The sequence below is a fragment of the Doryrhamphus excisus genome, chromosome 11 (assembly GCF_030265055.1).
Source record: "Doryrhamphus excisus isolate RoL2022-K1 chromosome 11, RoL_Dexc_1.0, whole genome shotgun sequence".
NCBI classification, from domain to species: Eukaryota; Metazoa; Chordata; class Actinopteri; order Syngnathiformes; family Syngnathidae; genus Doryrhamphus; species Doryrhamphus excisus.
In genome coordinates this window covers 1,076,100-1,102,143 of record NC_080476.1, presented here as the reverse complement: position 1 = coordinate 1,102,143, position 26,044 = coordinate 1,076,100, and the positions used below count along the sequence as shown (strand labels likewise).

General features: G+C 42.7%; 1 protein-coding gene across 1 annotated transcript in view; it reads right to left on the bottom strand.

Annotated features, from left to right (window-relative positions):
* LOC131138492 (cytosolic carboxypeptidase 4) overlaps nt 1-25,778 on the bottom strand; it is a 140,076-nt gene extending 114,298 nt beyond the window's left edge. Inside the window, exons 1-5 of the mRNA XM_058087448.1 lie at nt 25,646-25,778; nt 14,223-14,296; nt 11,623-11,686; nt 7,414-7,560; nt 6,891-7,022 (exon numbers count right to left, since the gene is read on the bottom strand). Of these exons, the coding sequence (XP_057943431.1) occupies nt 6,891-7,022; nt 7,414-7,560; nt 11,623-11,686; nt 14,223-14,296; nt 25,646-25,718 (490 nt within the window). The 5' untranslated portion in view covers nt 25,719-25,778. The remainder of the gene's footprint in view (nt 1-6,890; nt 7,023-7,413; nt 7,561-11,622; nt 11,687-14,222; nt 14,297-25,645) is intronic.
* Between the last annotated feature and the right edge of the window lie 266 nt (nt 25,779-26,044).

Genomic DNA, 26,044 nt, shown 5'->3' with positions numbered 1-26,044 from the left:
CATCAAGAGGGGTTGCAACGTCGCCAGATCTAGCGACAAAATCACCAAGTTGGTAACACTACCACCAATTGATGGTGGTAGGTTTCGCCTTTAACATAGAAGAAGTCTACGAAAAACTAGTCAAGCCCACTCTTGTGGATCATTTGAAAAATCCGAACTGTAATTCATGGTGCATGCAGCAAGGGGCAATAATGCTAATATGTGAGTGAAGAAGAAGACCAGCGATGTTGTATTGGTCTAGAGACAGTGCCACTGAACAAGAGACAAGAAGCATGCTTGAATCGTCTGAATCAGATGAAATAGGAAGGAGTACAACAGTACCAAAAAACTGGCAGAATAATTCTATAGGAGAATAATTCTAAGTCGATGATGTCATTGCGCCGAAAAGTTGATGCAAAACTGAAACACTTTAAAAAGGTGCAAAAATTGAAATTTAGAATGAAACAGAGGAGCTGTTCCATGTGTTTAATGTGGTGTGTTGAGTTTTTTGTCATTCCATGTACATATATTTACTTTATGTCATTCTTTGTAGATAAGTGTGATTAGCACACACTTCATTATGCTGTCCACTTTCTGTACTGTCTGTTAGTACCAGGGATGAAGGAGCCTACTCCAGAAGACTTTGAGGTAGTGGTATGCCTGTGCAAGCCAAAATCAAAGTTTTTATTAAAAGTATAGTCTGAGTTTTCTCTGTTCAACCATTGATCCAAAATAGTGACTTCCATCTGATGTAATGCAATTTTTTTTACAAAAGAAAATATTACAAACCAAGCATTCTACAAGCTGAGCTATACAGCTTTTAGAAGACCAAGTAAAATTTTCACAGAAATTATGAAATTACACAAAATGTGGGAATATTTCTAAACGTCTGAATTGGTAACATACTTGTTTCGAGTGAGCTGAGATGTATGAAGTGAATGTAGAAGTGGGAATTGTCCCAGGTATCTGGGTTGGGAAACATGTACTTTATCAACGTTTTTTCATTTTATTTTTTTTCAGTTTTTAATAAATGCGTTTTTTTGGGGGGGGGAAACCTGATGAGGCCCAGCCTCACCCAGATCCTAGCTCCAGTGGCCCCCAGGTAAATTCTGGTCAAATAATTTGTCAGTGCTGTGCCTATGCTGTTTTTTTTAACGTTTGTGCTGCTTTCGTTTGTTGAGTTATTACAGTTCATTTTAAAAGATCAACCGAAGTTCATCCAGCCCCCAACATGCTCCAAATGAAAACAAAATAATCAAATTTTTTAGTGCTGGTTTGTGTTGGTTTGCTTTTTGAGATAGCAACGATTAAGATTTTGGCCTATTACGTGGTCAGGCCCTCAACATGCTCGGAATTAAACCAAAGTAGTCACATTTTTTGTGTGTACGTTTGTGCTGCCTTTTTTTTTAGGTATTATATTTTATTTCATAGGTCAATTTCATCCAGTCCCCAATATGCTCGGAATGAGGAACTTCAAGAAGGTACTTCAAACTGGAAAAACTGGAAAATTTGGTCCATCAGAAATGTAACCTGAAGAATCTGTGTCATAACTAGTTTCAGGATCACTTCTTAAATGTTGCATATGTTACTGTCCCCAGCAACTAGCTGGAACTAGCGACTATCTACTTTCCTCAGTACCAAAATCTGACCAGAACTCGGCTCAGGACACTAGGTGGGGAGTAAGTCGCTGTTGACAGACTTCACTGCTTATGGCGGTGTCATACAACTTCATGTTCATACATTAAGATCCGGTAGAACCATTGTGAGTTTAAATACGCCCCTCTTGCTTGCTTTGGAGTTTTGTGACTGAATGATGTCATCACCAGAGAAATCTTTTAAACCACAAATTAAAACAGTCCAGGATGTACCCCGCCACTGGCCCGTTGTCAGCTGGGATAGACTCCAGCATACCCCTGCAACCCTAGTAAGGAGAAGTGGCATGGAAAATGGATGATTAATTATTTAATTTCCACCAAACAATACGGACAATCACTTCCGGGTCATGTGATTGTCGTTAGCAACTGTTGCTCCGTTGTAGTCGCTGTGTTCAAGTGCAGTGTTAACGCTTTTTACCGCTTATCCTTGGCTTTTAAATCTTTTTAAATCTTTTTGAATCACATCTCCACATTTGGTGACGCTCGGTGCGAGACAGACGGCAGCGAGACAGAGGTGGCTCGGTGGTGGCCCCAGTCGTTAGCCGTGGAAGCTAACGTAGCTAGCTAACTTTTTGCTGTGAGTCTTGTACCACATTATGCCAACATTGGACGCTGCCGACTCACCGGGAAAGTTGGAACAAATGCTGAACAAAGCATACAAAAAGATCGCTCACCTTCTCGAGGACATCGAGCGGATGTCAAATGAACTCCAGAGGAAGGATTCAGTGCTGATCCACCCTCAAGACCCGTTTCCCGACGCTGACCAACTGGCTGGAGACCTCTCGATTCGGTGAGTTCGCTCCACCGAACACCACCTCCGTGCTCGGGCAAACGGTTCTCTGGGACCCGTACTCCCCCTGTCGGCCCGCCTGCTCCACTCCAAACAGGGGGACCCCCTGGACCGAAGTGGTTGTCCGCGGGCGGAAGAGGGCTCCGAGCGGGACTCACGGCGGGGCTGCTTCTCCTCCGTTACCGCTCTCCAACAAATACGCTCTGTCCGTGAGCGAGAAGTCGGCGACCCGGGACCCACACCAAGAGTCAACATCTGTTGCTGTGGCCACAGGCACCATGCCCCCGCTGACGGACACCACAACCTTCCCTCCACTTACTGCCAGCAGCCCTCCGGTTGGTGGGTGTCCAACAGGGAGCCGTCTGCCGGCACAGGCGCCGACCCGCTTCTCAACTCGGCGTAAGCAGCTCGTGAGGGACGTGGTGCGCCACCACTCGTCCCGCTCTTCCCACCACTCGTCCCGCTCTTCCCACCTGGCGAGGAATCACATGGTTTGGGTGGTGGGGTGGCTGAGCTGGCTTGCTCCCCTGAAGACCGAGCGGCCGCTCCCACAACCCTGGTCATCGGGGACTCCATTGTGAGGCATGTCCGTATGAGGGAGGCGTTGACTTTGTCGTTCCCCGGAGTAACCGGGAAAATACCAGACATCCTGAACTCTCATCCGCAGGCGAAAAGGATTATTATCCACGCAGGTACGAACAACATCGCCAGGCAACAGTCCGAACTTTTAAAACAGGATTTTAGACACCTTTTTAATTCCATTTCACAGTCCCAAGTGACTGTTTTTATTTCTGGCCCCACCCCCACCTGCGGCAGAGGGATCGGCAGATTCAGCCGTCTGCTGAGTCTCAACACCTGGCTCTCCTCTGCCTGCAACTCCCACCACGTCGGCTTCATCAACAACTTTGATGTTTTCTGGGAGAGACGACACCTCTTTGGGCCTGACGGGCTTCATCTTAACAGGGGAGGTGCCCGCATGCTCTCAGCCAACCTGGCTTATGGCCTTCAGCATGGTATCATCCCCAAACCCACACCTGTTGCTCTGTCCCACTCTGATTGATGTCCACCAGGTCCATGCTCCTATCCACTCAGTTCCACCTCTGACCACCATACACACAATACTGGACTTGGACCTCAAACTTACACCAACACCACTTCCATTCCGGTAATCATTACACTGCATCAACACATCAGACACCGCCAAACTCACTCTGTGAACCCTCATAACCTCCGACCACTCAATAGACACCCATACCCCACCTCCATGATCAACAAGCCACCTGTCACCATCAATGTGGCACTTTTTAATGTTCGCTTTAAATAGAACCTTTTTAATGAATGATGTGATTTTAGATAATAAGTTAGACTGTCTTCTTTTAACTGAGACATGGCTTGGTACTGACGCATCCGTTGTTCTCACTGAGGCCTGCCCACCAATTTTTTTATTTTCTACTAGAGAGGGGAAAAGAGGAGGTGGGACGGCATCCATCATAAATGACTCGCTGATCTCAAATGGAGTGTCTTTTAACAGTTACAAGTCATTTGAGCACCATGCCTTTACTTTTAGCAGCCCTCCGATTCTTTGTATCACTGTATACAGACCACCCCATCACTCTAGTTCTTTTATCAGTGAATTCTCTGAACTTTTATCAATCATTCACACTTCTTATAACAGGATTTTATTATCTGGTGATTTTAATCTACATGTTGATGATACCTCGGATTCAATATCCAGAGAGTTTTTAAACCTTTTAAATTGTCTTGATTTTAAGCAGCACGTCACACAGCCAACTCACAACAGAGGACACACCCTGGACTAGCATCACCAGTTTTAACCAGGAGGAGGCCCCGGTGAGAACAGTGAGGAGGCGCTATCTAACTTCTGAAGTGGCTGCAAATTTTATTGAGATTTTACAGAGCACTCCTGCTGAAATTTTACCTGCACCTTGTGATTTTATCGTTGATAATTTTAACAGTAAACTGAAGTCAACTCTGGACTCAGTAGCTCCACCTGTAACAAAGACAATAAAAAGAAAACCTACACCCCTGTGGAGAAAAAACGATGAAATCAATAAACTGAAAAGAAAATGCAGGAGTACTGAGAGAAGATGGAGAAAAAGTAAATTGACTGTTCATTAACGAGATTTTACGTCAACAACTCAAAACCTACAATAACGCAGTAAAAAAGGCACGAATTTCCCGAATTTCCAACCACAAAAACAATCCCCGGTTCCTCTTCTCCACCTTTAATATTTTAACAGGCACTAATTTTAATAAAGTTTTTAAGACACCAACAGACGATCTTTGTGAAAACTTTGTAGACCACTTCAGAACTAAAATCAGATCCTGCCTGTTACCCCAGAAAGTCTTGTCTGTTAACACACCTGGACTGTTGTCCTTGCCTGAGGAGAGACTGGAGAGTTTTGCCCTGGTTGATGCAAGGACACTTGGTCGAGTTTTCTCCCAAGTAAGCCCAACAACCTGCCTTTTAGATCCAATTCCCACATCACTCAAATCACTTTATGTATTCTTTGAGGAGCAGTTTTTAAACATCTTGAATTGCTCTCTTCAGACGGGTGTCTTCCCCACCGCCTTTAAAACGGCGGTGGTGAAGCCCCTTCTGAAGAAGAGCAATTTAGACCCCAACAATCTTAATAATTACCGACCCGTATCCAACTTGCCGTTTTTAAGTAAAATTTTAGAAAAACTGTTTTTTTTACCAACTTAATGACTTTTTAAACAGAAATAGCATTTTAGAGAAACATCAGTCTGGCTTTAGGAGGAACCACAGTACCGAGACAGCACTTTTAAAGATTTTAAACAACATCAGGTGGAATTTAGATAACAAAAAGCTTACAGTCTTGGTTCTACTGGATCTAAGCTCTGCTTTTGATACAGTGGACCATCACATTTTATTAAATAGACTTAGATACCTGGTCGGCCTCTCTGGTACTGTTCTTAACTGGTTTTGTTCTTATCTCACAGACCGATGCTTTTATGTAAGTATGGGTACATGTTCCTCAGGAACCCATGATATTGAATGTGGGGTTCCTCAAGGCTCAATCTTAGGTCCACTCCTTTTTAATCTTTACATGCTTCCCCTTGGGGACGTCATCAGGAAGCACGGCATCAGCTTCCATAGTTATGCTGACGATACGCAGCTAATCATCGCCATGTCTCCTGATGACTCAGGGCCACTTGATGCCCTTTTTAACTGCCTTGTAGACATCAAGTCATGGATGGCAGAGAATTTCCTGCAGCTCAACCAGGACAAAACTGAGGTTTTAGTTATAGGTCCTGAAGGCCAGAGAGAGAGACTTTTACCAAAACTACAGGATATTAAACCAGCCGACTCTGTTAAAAATTTGGGCGTGATTTTTGACTCTGAGCTAAATTTCAGGCTTTTAACTCATATTTTTAAGCTTTTCTTGTGTTTTTATCTTTTTAGTCTGATTTTATGCTCTTAGTCTTCAGCTTTTAACTCCAGTGTTTTGTTTTTATCTTTTTAGTCATATTTTTTGCTCTTGGTCGTCAGCTTTTAACTCCAGTGTTATGTTTTATCTTTTTAGTCCTATTTTATGCTCTTAGTCTTTAGCTTCTAACTCCAGTGTTTCCTCAGGGGGGTCCTCCACACTGGGGACTGTTCGGGTCTGCTGAGGGGGTGCCATCCTTGGGTCCCTTCGACACGGCCGGCTGGGGGTTCCTCCCTTTAATGTGGGGGTCCGCCCGTCTATCGGAGTCAGGGGGCCCGGGTGCTGGTCCTCCGATGGCATGGCCTGCAGCTCCTCCCAGTGTGGACGGCCCCAAAGGTGGCGTCTCCTTGTTCCTCAGTGCCATGCCATGTCTCCCTACTATGTGTGATTGTGTGCTTGCGTGTGTGGGTCTAGTATGGAGGGTGGGAAGGAGGGGCTTTCTTTTTGCTTCATTGTTTTTCCCTTTTAATTGTCGAAATTGTTTTAATTCTGTAAAGCACTTTGTGTTGCATTTCTTTTCAGGAAAAGTGCTGTACAAATAAAGTTGATTCGATTTGATTTGATTTGACAAAGATGAAAAGAATGAGATTATTTTGGTTTAATTCGGAGAATGCTGGGTGGCGATGACGTCATCACCTGATTATGTAATCACTGCAAAATTACATCTTTTAAATTATGGCCCTATGAGTACTGGGCAGCCAGGGATTGTAGAGGTAATTAACTCAAGTTTGATAATTATATCAAGATCCACATTTCCACTTCCTTTCTCTTAATCTTTGAAAAAATGGAACCTCTAGGCACACCTGCAGGCCGTAAGTACCATGGTCTTACAAAGTTCATCGACTGTAGCAGACAGCTCACATCTCATTAAAGTGGATTAGACAGATGATTAGTTTTTTTTATTTGGATGTTTGTGGTATAGCCCTCATCATTTCCTTTAAGCACAATTGTGTCTGCGTTCTTGTATGTTAACTGAGTATGTTCAATTTTTACCTGATGTTGCAAAAACTTGGATGACTAAGAGGCATGCTGCAGCTCTCTTGGCATGTTGAATGTTGTTTTTGAGCAGATTTAGAATCAGCAGGACAGCTCCAGCCTCCTCAGCCTTTTTACCTATGCGGCAGTCTGGAAAACACACATTGCATCATGCAGTAGCTTTAGGTGTGCTTGAAAACCTGTCTACCATTGGCTCCGATGTTGGTCAAATATTTCCAATCTCAATCCAATCCACTTTATCTATATTTCATAAACGTTGTTTCCAAAGTGCTACACAGACCAGTAAAGTTGTATTCTCGTGTTAAAGAAAGCCAAAGTTTCAAATGATGAGGTTTGCATATTTGCAAGTGAGTCCTAAAAGAAGTTTACATGATGGGGGAGAGAGTTCCATAGCTTGGTGCACACTACAGAAAACATAATGATTTTACGAGTGGAAAACACTTAAGTCTCCATAATGTTTTGCACTCTGAGATGTCTTTGTGAAATGTTCAGCTTTATCGCCCATACAGTGTGTTGTTACCTTTGTGTCCAACTTTGGCCAGTAGGTATAGGATTGGCAACAGAATCCTGTAGTTGGGACTGAGTCCACAGCCATTGTTGACCAGTGCATTCAGCAAAGCCTCGCTCCCACCTTTTCTGATCATGTAGTCAATACGATTATCAGTACCTGAAACAAGGGATTGTGGTTAATTGGACTCTGCTACTTCCGTTGCAGGAAACGATTATAAAAATGCATTTACTATTTTGGCTGTCTCAGATATGAGCCATACCCTGTAAATGATTGTCAACCCGTCCAGGGTGTGACCAGCTGGGATAGGTGGCAACCCCTAGAGCTTTACAGCTGTATATCGTGGCAGTGCCAGCTGCTGGTCATTCAAGGAGGGGAAGCACTTTTTTGTCAGGTCTTCATCATAAATGTGTTTATTTCTATGTAAATTCTACTATCTGCCATGATGTGTCGCTTGCTAGCAGCTCAAGTTGCTGTGTGAGGCTACTGTGCGACCAACTGTGAGTGATCAATCAAACATTTGTTATAACTTTCAGTGAGTCTCTCACAGCGCTGTGGAGGAATGTTGGCCCACTCATCTTTGCAGAATTGTTGTCATTCAGCTACATTGGAGGGTTTCCCAGCATGAAGCGCCATGTTAATAAGGTCATGCCACAGCATCACCACTACAAGTCAGCAATCTTCTTCAATCTTCAACAATCAGAGGTAGACTTGCTGGTGTGTTTTGGATCATTGTCCTGCAGAAACCAAGTCTTTTCTGCTTGAGGTCACCAACAGACGGCCAGACATTCTCTTGGGTGAGTCGTTGCGGTGCTCTTGGGTCATTGTGGTTGGCCGGCCACTGCTGGGAAAGCTCACCAATGTCCCATGTTTTCACCACTTGTGGATAATGGCTTTCGCTTGTAGTTTGCTGAACTACGAGAGCTTTATAAATGGCTTTGAAACTTCGAAGTTATGTTGGTAGAATCACTTTTTCACACTGGACCACATAGGTCTGGACTTTTTTACTCTCTTAATAATAAAATGTAAAAGCTGTATTTTGTGTTCAGTTGTTTTGTCATTGACTAGTATTTTCGAATCTGATACTGCAAAGGACATTGCTTTTAGGCATACCATATTGACAAGGCTGGTCTAATAATAAAGAATAGGGTGGTCACAGCCACCCCTGGACACCACGTAGCTCCGCCGCTGTAGCAGCATGCTGTATTGGTTTATACATCATACTATGTACTAGGGCTGGGCTATATGGATCAAACTCATAGACCCGATATATTTAGGTGGAATATCAATATTATGATATATATCGATATTTTTTCCATAGACTGAATTTAGACACTGTGATCGACTGGCGACCAGTCCATGGTGTAGCGCTCGGCCAAAGACAGCTGGGATAGGCTCCAGCACATCCGCGATCCTCGTGAGGATAAGTGGTAGAGAATGAATGAATGAATTTAGACAAAAGTCAAAGCCAAATATGTGTGCAAAGTTTGATTAAAATATAACCAATATTAGAGGAGAAATAGCCACTGAAATCAAATGTATACATATAAGTATATTCTCTTTTTTATATAAATATAGAAAAAGTTAAATATACTGTCTCTTCAGTGCAATAGTGGTGCATTCACAGTAGTCTCTGCAGTTGGGGTAGTCCCATTAGTGCTTCCTTCTCAAGTTCCCCATGACGACAAACGGTAAAAATGGTTGATACCATCTTTGAAGACCTTTATACTGTCTTTTCACTGTTCACTCCTGCTGTGCAGCCTCTCCTCCTCCATATTTCCGCAGGGATATCTGATCATTTGACGCGGCAAAGAGAAGCCAACAGCTGCTAACAGCTATTACCGAAAGTCAGTGGCGCAAGCCGCAAACTACAAACGTAATAAGATGAACATCCATAGCTGCACACTTGCTTAAGGGGTCAGTATGGCACAAAACAATAAGGAAGTAATAAATAAATAACTATTAAACACTAAAAATGCTGCAGGAGCCACAAAGCTGTCGTAACTAGCTTGTACTCAGACGGCGCCATCTTGAGACATGAGAGCTCCACATGAAATCCAGTCTTTATGGATATGAACAATATTTTTTTTAATATCGTGCTTAACAGAAATATGGATATTTAAAAAAATATCCTTATATTGCCCAGCACTACTATGTACACAGTCCTTCCGGGTTAGATTTTAATCAGATTTTAATGATAACTGTCTTGCACGCTGATTCTCGGCATGGCATGAACACTCCCCAACACTTCCTCAATCTCTTCCTCCAAACGCTTGATCTCACCAGCAATCTGAACCTCACTGCCCCAAGCTTGCACATGAAACTGCAGCTTGGAGCAACACAATATACCCAACGCTACAATATTTTATAGTTTTTGGTTCAGCCATCAATGAGGCTATGGCTGTTATTATTATTTTTCCCTTACAGGTTCATTGGTGGATTTATGAAAAAAATACATTGGTCAATGTATTCCTAATTATTATTATTGTAATTATTATTATTATTTGTATTTTTAAATACATCATATAGCAGACAAACACACTGATGTATGAGAAGTGGAATGAAGTTTAAAGGATTTACAGAAAGTGTGCAATAATTATTTAAACAAAAGAAGGCTGGTGGTTTCAGCCCCCCCCCAAAAAAAGAGTACTTCAGATGCAGTATTTGCTTTAAGAATGAAGAAGTACAGAGGAGGTCAGAGAGAGCTGCATTGTGTCTTTGTAGATGTGGTGAAAGCCTATGACAGGGTGCTTAGAGAGGAACTGTGGCATTGTATGAGGACGTCTGGAGTGACAGAGTCACAAAGTATGTCCAAGTGGTGCAGGACATTGATGAGGACTGTAAGACAGTGCTAGGATGTGCTGTAGGTGTGACAGAAGAGTTCAAGGTGGACGTGGGACTGCATCAGGGATCAGATCTTCTGAGCCCTTTCTTGTTTGCTATGGCGATGGACAGGCTGACAGATGAGGTTAAAGAAGAATCTCCATGGACTATGATGATTGCAGATGACATTGGGATTTGTAGGGAACAGGTGGAGGAGACGGTAGAATAGTGGAGGTTTGCCCTGGAAAGGAGAGGAATGAAGATTAGCAGCAGCAAGACGGAGTATATGTGTGTAAATGAGAGGGACCCAAGTGGAAGAGCGAGGTTACAGGGAGAAGAGATACAAAAGGTGGAGAAGTACTTGGGGTCAACCATTCAGAACAACAGAGTTTGTGAATAGGAGGTGAAGAAGTGTGTGCAGACAGAATGGAACGGGTGGAGAAAAGTGTCAGGCGTGATGTGTGATAGAAGAGTTTCAGCTCAAATGAAAGGAAAGGTATACACAACTGTGGTGAGACCAGCCATGTTGTTTGGTCTAGAGACAGTGCCACTGAGGAAAAGACAGGAAGCAGAACTGGAGGTAGCAGAGATGCGGATGCTGAGTTTCACATTGGGAGTGACCAGGATGGATGAGATCAGGAACGAATCCATCAGGGGGATAAAGTCAGAGAGGCCAGACTGAGATGATTCGGACATGTCCAGAGGAGAGATAGTGAATATATTGGTAGAAGCGCTACATTTAGAGCTTCTGGGTAGGAGGCGTAGAGGAAGGCCAAAGAGGAGGTTTATGGATGTAGTGAAGGAGAACATGAGGGTAGTTGGTGTGAGAGAGACAGATGCGGAAGACAGGGTTGGATGGAGGCGGTTGATTTGTTGTGGCAACCCTGAAGGGAAAAGCCGAAAGAGAAAGAAGAAAAAGGCAGGTGCATACATTTGGGCACCCTTGTTGTTTTATTGATTTGAATACTTTTTACAGGATGTGGTAACTCCATGATAACTGAAACACAGTGACAGTAAATACAAATAACTTCAAATAACCATCTGCCAGGGCTCTGAAGCTAAGGTTACCAATCAAAATACTCTTGTCTTTCTCCATTTCTGCTCAAGATTTGTTCCCTCTTGTGGCTACACAGTTACCGTACTTCAAACAAACTACGGTGTGGACCAAGTGTCAAACAGAACGTGCACACTTTAATTGCGCGTCAAAAGAAATAGCGCCGGAATGGAAACTTCCATTCATGTGTCATTAATCTGTTAATTTTGACAGCCATAGTTTATTGATACAGGCGTTGTACGCCTGTTACCATAGCAATAATCTGGTCCCTGTACTGGGGTCTCTGGCTGTTTTAAAAGGTTACAAGGTTGACAGACATTTTTTCTATTCTATTCTGAACATACCTGCTGACAAAAGCTCATCCAAGATATTGAGGACATTCAAGGTGCTCTCAGCATCTGCTGCATTCTGCAGAAAATAAGAAACTGTTGCAGTCATCAAACATCCTTTTTTACTGATTAAATGTGATTAATTGTGAGTTAACTGTGGACAAAATGTGATTATCAAGATCAAATATTTGAATCAATTGACAGCCCTACTACATATATATGAGCTGTATGAAGTTGGTGATTCATGCAAACATGGCAATAAACATGACAATAATGCGTCAGCCTTGCTGACTGTACTTTTCTCAAAAGCACCACGCTCAGTATTACAAGCAGTATTCCATCTGACTTTATGTCTGTATTTACTTGCCCTTGTCCACTGTGCAAGTGTACCTAATGTTGTGGCCAGTCAATGCAGGTTATACACTCAACAAAAATATAAACGCAACACTTTTGTTTTTGCTCCCATTTTTCATGAGATGGACTTAAAGACCTAAAATTCATTCCAGATACACAATATTACCATTTCTGTTAAACATTGTTCACAAATCTGTCTAAATGTGTGCTAGTGAGCACTTCTGCTTTGCTGAGATAATCCATCCCACCTCACTGGTGTGCCACATCAAGGTGCTCACCAGAGACCATAATTAGTGCACAGGTGTGCCTTAGACTGTCTGCAATAAAAGACCACCCAGAAATGTGTAATTTGTTGCTTTATTTGTGGTCTGGGGACTCAGAGCAAGTCAGTATCTGGTGTGACTACCATTTGCCTCATGCAGTGCAACACATCTTCGCATTGAATTGTCAAAGATCAGATTGTCAATTGTGGCCAGTGGAACGTTGGTCCACTCCTCTTTAATGGCTTTGCAAAGTTGCTGGATATCAGTGGAAACTGGTACACGCTGTCAAACGCTCCCAAACATGCTCAATGTGTTACATGTCCGGTGAGTATGCTGGCCGGACATGCCATCAATAAAATGCACAATATGTACAATATGTTATTCGTCCATAACGGATGCATGCCCATACCATAACCCCACCACCACCATGGGGACACCAAAACATTGACATCAGCTAAGCTCTCACCCACACGACGTCACACACGCTGTCTGCCATCTGCCCTGAACAATGTAACCCGAGATTCATCCGTGAAGAGAATACCTCTCCAACATGCCGGACGCCATTTAATGTGAGCATTTGCCCACTCAAGTCTGTTACGGTGATGATCTGGAGTCAGGTTAAGACACCGATGAGGACGACGAGCATGCAGTTGCGCTTTCCTGAGACAGTTTCTGACAGTTTGTGCAGAAATTCTTTGGTTATGCAAACCAATTGTTTCAGCAGCTCTCTGAGTGGCTGCTCTCAGACGATCTTGGAGGTGAACCTGCTGGATGTGGAGGTCCTGGCCTGGTGTGGTTAAACGTGATGTCGGTTGGATGTACTCCGATATTCTCTAAAACGCCTTTGGAGACGGCTTATTGTGGAGAAATGAACATCCAATGCACGAGCAACAGATCTGCTTGACATTCCTGCTGTCAGCATGCCAAATGCACGCTCCCTCAATGCTTGCAAAATCTATGGCATTTTGCTGTGAGACAAAACTTCACATTTCAGAGTGGACTTTTATTGTGGGCAGTTTAAGGCACACCTGTACACTAATCATGATGTCGGATCAGCACCTTGATGTGGCACACCTGTGAGGTGGGATGGATTATCTCAGCAAAGCAGAAGTGCTCACGATCAAACATTTACAGATTTGTGAACAACATTTGAAAGAAATGGTAATATTGTGTATCTGGAATGAATGTTAGATCTTTGAGTCCATCTCTTGAAAAATGGTAGCAAAAACAAAAGTGTTGCGTTTATTAAAAAATTAATAAATCAACAAATAGTTTCAGAAAGACAGGAAGTGAACAAATGTAACAGTTACTGACTGTGAAAGTACCAGATGGAGGGGTAGGATTTAATGCGCTTTGCTTCTTCCTACTCCTTTTGGACATGTGGAACTGGGAACTGATTATGTGATGTACTCAATTGTAACCTGATGCAACCTATTGACCCTAATGAAATTAAACCATTACCATTGCCATATATCTTTGTTGAGTATATGTATTGAGTGTCTGCCCAGCACAATCGCGCATGTTACGGAATGAGTTTACCAAGTAGCCTTGGATATAAACCAAAATGGTGGCGAGCTGAAGAAAACCTAATAAAGTGGAGGCATTGTGACAAACGCCAAGCCATTTTCAACTTCCCAATTGCACCGTGTGAAGCACCGCTGAGTTCCTCTGTGGCTGCAGCCGTCTCGGGAGACAGCCAATCGCACAGCGTAAAGAGTGAATACATAATGAGATTTTTTACAAATACAAATGTACTAATTTCATACTCGTATCTGGCAAAAATGCATTATCATGAAATGTACATTATTTTTCACTTATGGGTAACCTCGCCTCTTTTTAACCTCGCACCATTTACCATTGTACTATTCCAAGCTGTTCATTTGACTTGAACCACTTGAATTTCAATAAATAACTGGAAAATATAGTCTGTTCTAAAACTTTTGACCAATAGTGTATGTGTGAATGGTCATAATCCACAGTTGCATGGTGAATCCCTACCTGAAGAGTTGAAAAAAGGACCTCAAAACCACTGAAGGAAGTTGGGGAGGCTGCCATTCTTGGCTGAGACCGCTCTGTGTCAGTTGTGCAGACAAAAATGGGAACAAACGGATGATAGAAAAATGTTAAAAATGAAGATATCAAAAAGGCATCAACAAAGACATGGTGTTCCCCCAAAGCACGGATGGAGAGGAAGTCAAATGAAACATGTGTCTTCACTGTCACACACAACACCACAACACATGCATCTGCCTCCCTGTTTTTGGAAGAGAGAGAGAGAGCAAGCAAGAGCGAGAGAGAGAGAGAGAGAGAGAGAGAGAGAAAGAGAGAGAATGATGAAGGCAGGCAGACAGTGACAGCGCCTCATCAGGTGACTACATTTATTCATGAGCTTTGAGTAGTGAAAGCCAGTGCACCCTTTTTTTGTATTTTTTTAGACATATCCAATTGTTGAGCTATTCATAATGTACTGTATATACCCAGTTATGTTTTTGCACAGTTGGTTGAATGTGCATTGTGTGTGTGTGTGTGTGTGTGTGTGTGTGTGTGTGTGTGTGTGTGTGTGTGTGTGTGTGTGTGTGTGTGTGTGTGTGAGTGTCTACTGTAACTTTATCCCTCCAGGATAAAGAGCTCTAGAAAGCATTTGCGCCATGGTGTTGAGAAGTCTGCCACTAAAAAAAGGTTTTGACAAGGCTGGCTGGGCAGCTGCAGAGGAAACTATATTCAGTGGTATAGGATTCATTCAGAGAGGATTAATGGCTAAGTACTCATGTTTGGCGATGGCAACCCACACACACTCACGCCCACTTGTGAATGACAGAAACGAAGCATATGTATAGATTGTCTCTATTACATTTACGACATTTGTTTAATGATTTAGCTAAGAACTATAGTGGTAAATAGTACTACAGCCACTTGCAATGTATGTAAAATGAAAATTTCAAAAGAGCTACTTTCAATACCACATATTTGATGCATTAATTGAGGACCAGACATAAAACAGGGTATGAAGTGGTTGGTCAGGCCACCAATGAAAAGGCTGCTACATCAAAGTAACAAACCCTGGACTTTCGGAGGAAACGCAAATATCCAAAGGGAGCAAAAAGGGAGCAAAAAGGCAAATACTCATGTATTGCTTCAGACAAGCAGACCATCTATGTTGTGGATTTGGGGTATTGCTGTGTTTTATTTAGGTTCTGCTATCACACTACCTTGTGTCAGGGCCTTACTGCAGTTGTAAAAAAAAAAACAAAAAACACTTCACTTCATGTCAACAAAAGAAGACAGCTGTAAGTCTCACCAGGGATTTTGGAGCTCTGACTTCTGCCTCATGTCATTACTCTCATTACAGTTTACAATACTGCACCAAGTCCACGTGTGATTTGAGTATTGTTGTAAAATATATATAACTTGAAGCTGTTTTCAGGTGTATGGCATGTAATTCTCTGTGGGAGTTTTATTTCATGGGATTTAGATTGTCAGATTGTTTGAATCAGACTTGAACTGTTTAATTCTGAGCAATGAGGACTTGCGTTCAAAACACCACGTCATTTAAGATGAATTCACATGTTTTGAGTGAATTTGAAGGGATTTCCCAGCATCATTAAATGCAGTAAAATGTACTGAGCATTAAGGGTTACAAAGTGAGTGACAAGAATATCCAACTATTGTTTCTATTTGCATTTCTGTTTTAGACCAGGGTCACCAACCTTTTTGAAACCGAGAGTTACTTCTTGGTGAATGCCAAGGGCTACCAGGTTGATACACACTTCTCAAATAGCCAATTTGCATTTAACTATATGTTATTGTGAATAATTAATGATATTCATCTACCCTACTGCAATGCTTATAAAGCTAGCACTTAGCAACATAAACAAATGCACGCCAACATAACATCTCAGCTATAAGCTAGTACACTAAACACACTGAAATAGCATGCTAACGATATCAATTGGTAGCAATGGCTAACTTAGCTCAGCAGTTAGCGACCAGCTCGGCGGCTGAATCCCAAAACACTCCAATATGACGACGCAAACAGCGTCTAGCATTGAAGGAATGAGCAATAACAGGGTTACTCACGTTTATAAGTGCACATTGTTAGTTGAACCTCAAATGTTACGACAAGTCTGAAACCTGCGTGGCTGCCTTGGTGCATTCAAGTGCCCATCTAGTGTCGTAAATGGGAGCTGCGTTTAATCATGTTCACTTAAAGCAGCAGAGATTGGACACTAGCAAAACAGTCTTTTGTAAAAATGTTTACAGGATTTTGAAATATATTGTCATTTCCAGTTTACATGTAATGGTGATTTAAACAAGAATAACAATGGAAATGACATGCAGCTCGCAGGTTAATGTGATGTTCAGGGTGTCCATGAAAGCAAAGCATCTCGCGATCTCTCAAGTGAGAGACTCGATACGTGTCTGTTTTCGAATTGAGATACATAAATGGTGTTTGAATTACACAGCTATTGATGTGTTCAGCTCAGAATAAAGTTATGAAGAGATGACAGACTCTGTGTGACTGTGGGGATCTACACTGTGCCGTCTTCTGTCGTGATAACAGAGCTGTGGCTTGCTATGATGGGCATGCGTTAATTATGCTACAAAATTAACGTAAATAATTAAATAAATTTGTTACCGCCATTATTCTTTTTTTATGTGGACACGCAAATGAAAACATTTTTGGGACACATGAATAACTAATAATGAAATTAAAATAATTGATCCTTCTGTTTGACCCTCGGCCCCTACCGTAGTTTGATTGCATGTAACTCTGTAGCCACAAGCTGGAACAAATATTGCCGGGAAATGGAGAAAGAAAAGAGTATTTAGATTGGTAAAGTTAGCTTCAAAGCCCTGGTAGATGGCTCTTGTAGCAAGACCAAGGTTATTTGTATCTACTGTGGCTGTGTTTGACTTATCCTGGATTCCATGGCCTGCCAGAGACTGGAGCAGTGCAGGTATTGTTTTTATTGTCATATCCAGTGCTACCTTGGCATAAGAGTGGCCCAACTAACGAGTGCTTTTCACATGTTTACATCTCTCTGATGATTTTTGCATTGAACTGCCAGCTAAAATTGGAGTTCCAGCTGCTATAGACGGGCTGTCAATGTGGTGGCACCCAGGGTCAAACCAGCTTGGGGAAGATTTTCAACATTCGGTAAAACATAAGTACATTATAGCAACGTGAGTGATCCTAATTTTGATTAGGTAGATGGTGACTGTCACACAAAGTACGACAAATCGCAGCTTGCATTAAATATTCAAAAACTTTGGGATTTCTAATGAATAGTTACAGCATTGTAGTAAAATAATATTTACTGTAATTATTATTAATTATTCATTTTGTGTATTTTAACGTGTTTTAAAAGATAAATTAAATTAAGTTGAATTTGTACTTTGGATGAAATGTTGTATGACTATTGCCCTATGTTTTAGGTATTTGTATTTGTGCATTTCATGAAGGAAAGGTGCATTGAGGAAAATCTTGAATAATAATCCTTTCTGAATGTTCCTAAATCGGCTTTTTTAGTCACAAACATTTAGAATTTAAAACCAGTATTATCAATAAACAAAACTTTTTTTGAGCTGACAAACATGAAAAACATGTTTGTGTCAGTCTGAGAGGTCTCACTTGCTCAAATTTGTTGAATGTTTCTGGGCGAATTTAAGAGCTATTATTCTAATAGTAAATAAAAATGACTGACTGTGTTGTTTCAAATAATGGCTCATAGTTCCAAAATTCATTCATTCATTCATTCATTTTCTACCACTTTTCCTCACGAGGGTCGCGGAGGGTGCTGGAGCCTATCCCAGCTGTCTTCGGGCGTGAGGCGGGGTACACCCTGGAGCCATTGCCAGCCAATCACAGGGCACATATAGACAAACAACCATTCACACTCACATTCATACCTATGGACAATTTGGAGTGGCTAATTAACCTAGCATGTTTTTGGAATGTGGGAGGAAACCGGAGTACCCGGAGAAAACCCACGCATGCACGGGAAGAACATGCAAATTCCACACAGAGATGGTCGAGGGTGGAATTGAACCCTGGTCTCCTAGCTGTGAGGTCTGCGCGCTAACCACTAGACCACCGTGCCACCCAGTTCCGAAATTCCTTTTACATAAAATTTGATCATTGTAATTATATTATCCTGCAATTATTGTCAAATTGTTCACCACAAACAGATTACCCCTAGTTAGTATGTTAGTATAGATTAAAAATACTTCTATCTGTGATTAAATGTGATTAATTCTGAATTAACTATGGACAAAAAATCTGATTAATCGCAATCAAATCTTTTTATAGATTGACACCCCTAATCATTATATCTTCATCTATCATGATCCCCAGAAATTTTATTTTGTTCACCCTTTATTGTCCACTCCGATTTGTATTTGCTTGTACGTGTCCTTTCTGCTATTCTGCTGTCAGTGAACGCACTGCAGTGACGAGCTGTTGTGCCGGTTGGGTGTTCTGTTTATGGCTTCTCTGACGCTGTACGAGCAGATGTGAATTTCATCTCCTTTCTTGAGCCTCATGATTGTTTTCCCCGGCTTGATTCTTTGTGTTGCATTGTTTGATCTGTGTGACTTGTTGGTACACGTTTTGCTCAGTGAGGCTGGAACACCTCATTGCTCACCATAACACAATTTTAAGTGTGATTCAAATGTTCTGCTACTATAAAAGAGACTGAAATTAAACACATATATTTTTAGACTCGTGTGGTATCTTTTTGATTGACATATTCAGGTCATTTGGAGTGGTTAATGCATACCAATATACACTGCTCCAAAAGTAAAGGGAACACTTAAACCCACAATGTAACTCCAAGTCCAAAGTGTTACACCTGTTTTGCTTGTGAAAGCTTGCTCACATCACATTGCAACTGCCACTTCCCTGTCCTTCAGAGATTAAATGTGAACTCTGTAACTTAGGGGACACCCCAAGAAAATAAAAAGGGAGGCAATGGAGAGTGTACTCAGAGCGGTTGGAGATTGTATGCTGAGTACATCTCTTCCGTTCTCCTCGCGAGTAAACTGTTGTCTTCTTTCTTATGTCTCATTGTTTAAAAAGGTTGAAGGTGCTTTGGCCTGACACCCACCTCAAAAAACTTCTACTTTTTCCAACTACTGAAAGGTGCTTACTTCACAAGCTCAATCTTCCCTTAAATTGCATTTATACATTTAAAAAATGAAAACTCATTGAAGAAACGAAATGAACAGTAGTTCATCTACAGCACCGAGTAACGTTAGCATATTTGATCATATGGTGGTATGGTACACCATAGTATAGTGTACCATACCACTACAATGTAAAGTGATGCTATAGTGCCATACCTTTATCTTTGGCCCGTTTCTCCTCTCTTTCCAAAGTCTGTTGTTTTGTTGACACATATTGACAGCACTCTGTCAATATGTGTCACATCTGTGTCACAATACTCTGTCACATCTCCTCCCCTTAACTCGCAGCCAAGGCTAACCCAACTCATATCCACTCACAATTACCTCCGTTTTCATTTTATATTTTCAAAGAGAATGAGCATGTTTGTGCCTCTTGGTCTGCAATATAATTAATATGATATAATATTAACAATAAATACGTTTCATTTAGGGCTGCGTGGTGTCCTAGTGGTTTAGCGCGCAGGCCACAAAGCTAGGAGACCCGAGTTTGATCCACCCTGGGAAGTGTGAATGGAGTAAAAAATTGTAAATTGAACTTGTAAAAACTGTACTGTACATTTATTTCCAATGGAAATGTTATTATGTAGGCTGCGCGGTAGAGAGTGGTTTGCACGCAGGCCTCACCGAGACCCGAGTTCAGTTCCATTCTCGGCCATCTCTGTGTGGAGTTTGCATGTTCTTCCCGTGCATGCGTTGGTTTTCTCCGGGTACTCCGGTTTCCTCCCACATTCCAAAAACATGCTAGGTTAATATGCAACTCCAGATTGTCCATAGGTATGAATGTGAGTGTGAATGGTTGTTTGTCTATATGTGTCCTGTGATTGGCTGACCACCAGTCCAGGGTGTACCTCTCCTCTTGCCCAAAGACAGCTGGGATAGGCTCCAGCACCCCCTCAACCCTCGTGACGATAAGCGGTAGTGCGACAGTGTGTCGAGGGTTGGACCCCAGATGCAGAGGCGGGCAACAAGAGGTGCAGTTTAAAGTCTTTAAGAAAAAGTCATAGCAAAATCCAATAGGGCAACACAACAGAAAGAGAAAACATGTTGAGTGCAGTCTGGAGAGGGCATCAGGTTTGCTGTTTTGGCGAAACGTCAGGGTGAAATTGAACCGAGCAAGAAAGAGTGGCCACTGTGCCTGTCGGGGGTTGAGCCTCTGGGCCAAACGGAGGAAGGCCAGGTTCTTGTGGTCCGTGTGCATGATGAAAGGTAGTTCCACGAGATGGCGATGCTTGAGAGTGTGGGTCGTCTCGGCCAGGGTGAGGCGGCTTCCACCCAGTTGCATGGGTTTGTCGTACCTGGGAGCCGATGCTGGCTCGATGAAGGGGAGCAGTCCCCGTGCTTGTGGCGGCAGCAGCCGGGAAGGGTGCATCCATGCTGGAGGAGGCGGTCCCCCTTGTGGTCATTGCTGCGCCTCTCGATCGCGATGGCCAAGGCAATGAGGTCGTCGAGGTTGGCTGCAGTCTGCAGGGGGATCATCCGTTCCCGGATGTTGTCTGACAGTCCGAAAGGAATGACGGGTTCCAGTCGCTCTCGGCCGCCAGTATCCCGAACCCGATGGCATAGTGGGCAGCGGTGGCGTCGCTGGAGGAGCGCACAGGAAGCTTCGCGGCAAGGGGAGGGAGGTTCGCTGGAAGATCTGCTGCTCCATAGACTGGCAGAAGGCAGCTTAAGACGAGCAGACAGGGGAACGGCGGCTACACTCAGTGGTGGCCCAAGCTCCAGTCCTTCCTGTCAGGTGGGAAGTGATGAAGGCCACTCGTGCTCAGTGATGAAGGCCACTCGTGCTCAGTGATGAAGGCCACTCGTGCTCGCTCCAAGCGAAAGGCTGCCGCCTGCAGTTCGCACTGTGTGAGAAACGGCGGGACATCCCCCGAATCACCAGAAAACCTCTCCAGCTTGGAGAGCAGAGCGCCAAGAGGAGGTAGGGAATCGTCAGATGTCGACGGGAGGTCGTCGGGCTGCTTGGGGAGCCCGGGGGCGGCAACGGGGGTGTCGCGCTGCAACGCGCTAATTGAGCCTCAAGTGCCTTCATGCGAGCGTCTTGTTGGTCGGCCAGGCTCTTAACACAGGAGCTTAGGGCGTTGAGCTGCTCCTCCTGCTTGCCCAGGCATTGTGCCTGGTGGCGTAGATTCAACTTAATCTGCTTCAGCTCTGCGGGGTCCATACTTTGGCTGGTTCCTTCTGTGATGGTGTGTTGAGGGTTGGACCCCAGATGCAGAGGCGGGCAACAAGAGGTGCAGTTTAAAGTCTTTAATAAAAAGTCAAAAGCAAAATCCAAAAGAAGCATGAAAAAAAGAAAAGAACAGAAAATCTCACCACGAGACACAGCTGAGGAAAACAATGAGCGTTTAGCTGAAGGCTGGCTGGATGGCTAGGAAGAGCTGGGCTGACCTAGCAGGAGGCACACAAACGTACGCTCAAAAAAAAGTTAAGGATGGTGCTGGGGAGACCAGCGCCGGAGGGCTAGCAAGTATCTAAAAAGAGGAACCAGCGACTCCGGCTGCAAGCGGCGGCTTTAATGAGGGTGAAGGTTGACGAGCTTCAGGTGTGCCCAGTCCTCCCGCCTCCAGCCCGCTTAAGGACATCTGGAAAACACGGAGAAACACAAGCCAGGAGAAGGCAGGGACTCGCGACAAGGAGGCAGCAGTAGAACTGTGACAGGTAGGTCTGTTTTGATTTGTTTCACCCATGGCCTGCCTCCAGGCACGCCCACTGCGCTGTGATTGATCACACTCCTGAGTGCTGACAAGTACTTTTTTCAGGGCTCACTTCCAAATGAAAACAATTAAAACTTTACAGTTGTTTGTCCATGCAGATAAGGGTTGCGCGATGTGGACCTTATATATAACTTTTCTAATGACAAGTCAGCCCCCGCACACGTTGCTACTATGTCTTCAACAACCTGTAATGCCTGTGCTTGTGATTACGGAAGATGTAGTCACCCAGCAATTCCAACTGCATCTCGAAGACACTCTTGTTTTGTCGCAGACATAGAACAAACGGAAGGACGATCACGGAAGTGTGTTCCTTGTGTGGAGAATGTCTATTTACATCTAGAACAGGCTGCGTTCAAAATAAATGTGCTTCTCATATTTTTCACTCAGTATCTGTACATCTTCATCGGACTTTGTAAAACGGTTCATACAAGAATTAAAACACAACGTGGTGGAAATATGCTCATTTAACCCACAGATGCACACACACAACTACTTAGCATCCTAAATAAAGCTAACCCCTGGTTGCTCCTATTCACGCTCTGTACGAGGAGCTTCAGACAACTTTTGCTGGACAATCTGGAGTCGCCAATTAACATAATGTGTATGTTTGTGAAATGTTGGAAAACCCACGCATGCACGGAGAGAACATGCAAAATCCACACCGAGATGCCCAAGCGGAGAATCGAACCCAAGTCTCCCCAATTTCCTTTGTTAGATGCTCATTGAAGTAGACGTTTGTTCCATTCAACTTTTATTTGATAATATTGTTTAATTTATTTGGTAGATGAGCAAATACATATTTATTTCAAGTGGTTTGTGTGAACACCGAAGTTAAAGTTGTGATGGAAAATGTAGAATTTAAAGATATAACTTAGTCACGTGCTATTTGAGCCTGTGTACTGTCTGTCTACTGTCTGTTACATTTCAATACAGGGCGTCTCTTCATATATAAATACGTTAACCAGGATACCATTAATTAGTTAGGCCGTCTCAGAGAGTCTCCCCAGTAAGTACCAGTAGGGGGTACTGAAAACATCTGTTGACACCAAAGCGTTCCCTGCTGATACCATGGACAGAGGGGCATTGGGGAAGGGATTATTTTGCTTAACAATGTGAATCATTTACATGCTCTCATTTTAAAGGGGGTGCAATCGGGAAGTCTCCCTTCGATGTAACTTCTATGCTGTAGACGGGGTGGCACCTAGGATGTGTCCTTTCTTTTGTAAAGTAATTCATTTGCATACTATGGAGTATAAAAGTTCCCGCCAAGAGGCCACTCTTGGTCGGACACCTCCAGACCGCCATGCATACTGTGTGTTGTCTGACCCCTTTGTTTTGCAAAGGTAATAAAAACTGCCAGAGTTCTGTATTTATTTCAGGCATTCTCTAGCCTACTTTTTTCCACAACAAAGTGCATTCACCTAGTTAGTCAACTGAAAACCTGAGTCAGTGGAAGGTTAGGAATGTGCTTAATATGCAGTCACTCACTCAATGGAATCCGCAAACTGAGAAGGCAATAAAGATATAGGGGAGAAGGAGGAAGTATCTTGTCCAGGAACAGGATCCTGGTCCAGCTCAAGCACTTACTCCCAACCCCTCCTCATCTAAAGCGATCTACAAAATGCTCTGGGATGCAACAATCCGGGCTGACTTTCCTTCTTCTGGTTGGGAAGCTGCAGGCGGACATTAGAATAGAAACTCAACCCAGGATCTTGTGTTTGTGATTTTATTCTGTTTGACCTTTTTTACCTATGAACCTTTTCTCGTGTGTGAGTTTTATTCCTTCTCATGAGTGGAGATGAATGAATATGCTGGGGGAGTTGAGGCCTTAATTAGGTTGTGGAGAATTTAATCTCCAACACCTTGTTTTAGTATTTCTGTATTTTGGTTTTCTATTTACAAAGCATATTATAATACCAGGTTCTGTATTCTTATTTTTTGTGGGAAGAGTTGGCATGGCTCTATTCCTTGGGTGTCCAATGTTCCCCTTGCTGCCTAGAAAGTCCACCACTTGGTTTTTTGGAGTCTAGTGAGTACACAGCATTAGTTAGCTGGATATTTGAATTGGCCACCATATTCACAGTATAAAGTATCATATATATTTGTTTGCTCCTTCAACGTCGGTATAAGGTCAACCTCATTTATTGTTTTTTTTTTTACCTGATTGGCTGCAAGAAGTCCGGCATAGCCCGTCAAAAACGGGGTGAAAAGTCTGGTGCATCCTTCTTTGCGCAATCCTCATTTTTTGCATAATTCAGACAAAATAGCAAGTGCCGTCATCATGTGGTGTCAATATAACGATTCGTTTGGCAGTTAGAAGCTTTTTTTGACATGAAGTTTTCAGACTTTTCAGTGATTTCATTGTAAAAATGTCCGCCACCTGGTAGATTTGAATGTAGCTCACTCCTTTTTTCCCTCCCTCCCCTCCTCATAGCCCCTCCCTTTTAAAACGACTGTGTGTAGGCGTGTGCGATTACAATGATTCCCTTCCCAGCTGATACCATACATCTCATGTATCTGCTTTAAAAGTTGCATCTTTTAAATGAAGCACAGTGAAATGACCGCAGTATCAAATATCAACATTATCAACACATATCATATCAACACCTGTCATTACTGCATAGATTCTAATTCAGTCATGTATAAATGCAAATAAACACATGGCATGATGCAGGGATGTTTTAGGACAGCCTTGGCACTACTGGTGCAGAGCGCTATGTTGCTAGGTGCTAGCATGATAACTGTTACCATGTTAGCATTTTAGCTCATTTATTATTGTCTAAAGGCAAAGCACCTAGTCTAAATATTAAAAGCAGGAAGAAATGTTAGTGCCCTCTCGGCAGCTTTAATTTATATTTATAAAATAGAATTTATAAAATAGCAATGCTGTTTTCAGTAATATTTGTTTGTGTTCACAACTTATTAATGCAAATCCATGATTTCCCCATGGGTGGACAGCTCGTATTTGTGGAATGCCAGAATGCACGGGCAGCGTGCACACTCGCATTCTGGACATAAGCGACACACAGCAACGACAGCAGTGCAACTTGACTAGCATTGCAGACATTCACCCTGGTCTGCCATTACTTATTAAAACAAATGCATTTTCGTCCTTTCTTTCATTTCTTTTGTTGTGTCCAAAAGAAAAGACAGTTGACTCTGTAGTACCGAGACAAATTCATACGTTCCTTCAACGTGCATGTGCATTGTCACCTCAATCACACAGTGATTAAAGACAGTGGCATGTGTTGCTATTGAAGGAAAATAAACAGCTCATTCACAATGACGATACAGTATCAGTAGCAACTGGATGCTAAATATAATGCTCAGTGCTATCATTTAACAAGACTACATAGCTCAAACCTACATATTTCTATTTGTGAGTTAGTCACTCAACTAAGCGCAAAACATAAGTCAAACTTCAAAGTTACAGTACATTGTCACAAACCTGAAAAGAAGACTAAAAAACCAACTGTGCAGCACAAGTCCTGAATTTTTGTAACATCACAACAGGCCTACCTGTGCAAAGCATAATGTTCCTTTCTTGCAGAGTTCCATTCCAAGTAAAATGGTTATGGCCGTAAGGAAACATGATATTTGTTTTCTGTCGATTATCTGCCAATTGTCATGATGATCCAGAAAGGTTACAATTCAATCTTTAAATAGCCAATACAAAAATACCTCCCCTCACTTTCTTGTCTTGCTCTTTCCTCGGGAGGAAGCATTATGAAAACCCAGGGTGGTGTGTATGACTGGAGGGAGATCAAGTGTGTGAGAAGCACTTAAAAGCACCTGTCTGAGTTTAAAATGTTCTCGTGTCTTTGCCCATTGGTTAGAAACCCAAATGTCAAACAACACTGAAGACTGTGTATACTTCTGACTGGGTGCTTTCAATTAATAGTGCAGACTAAATGTGAG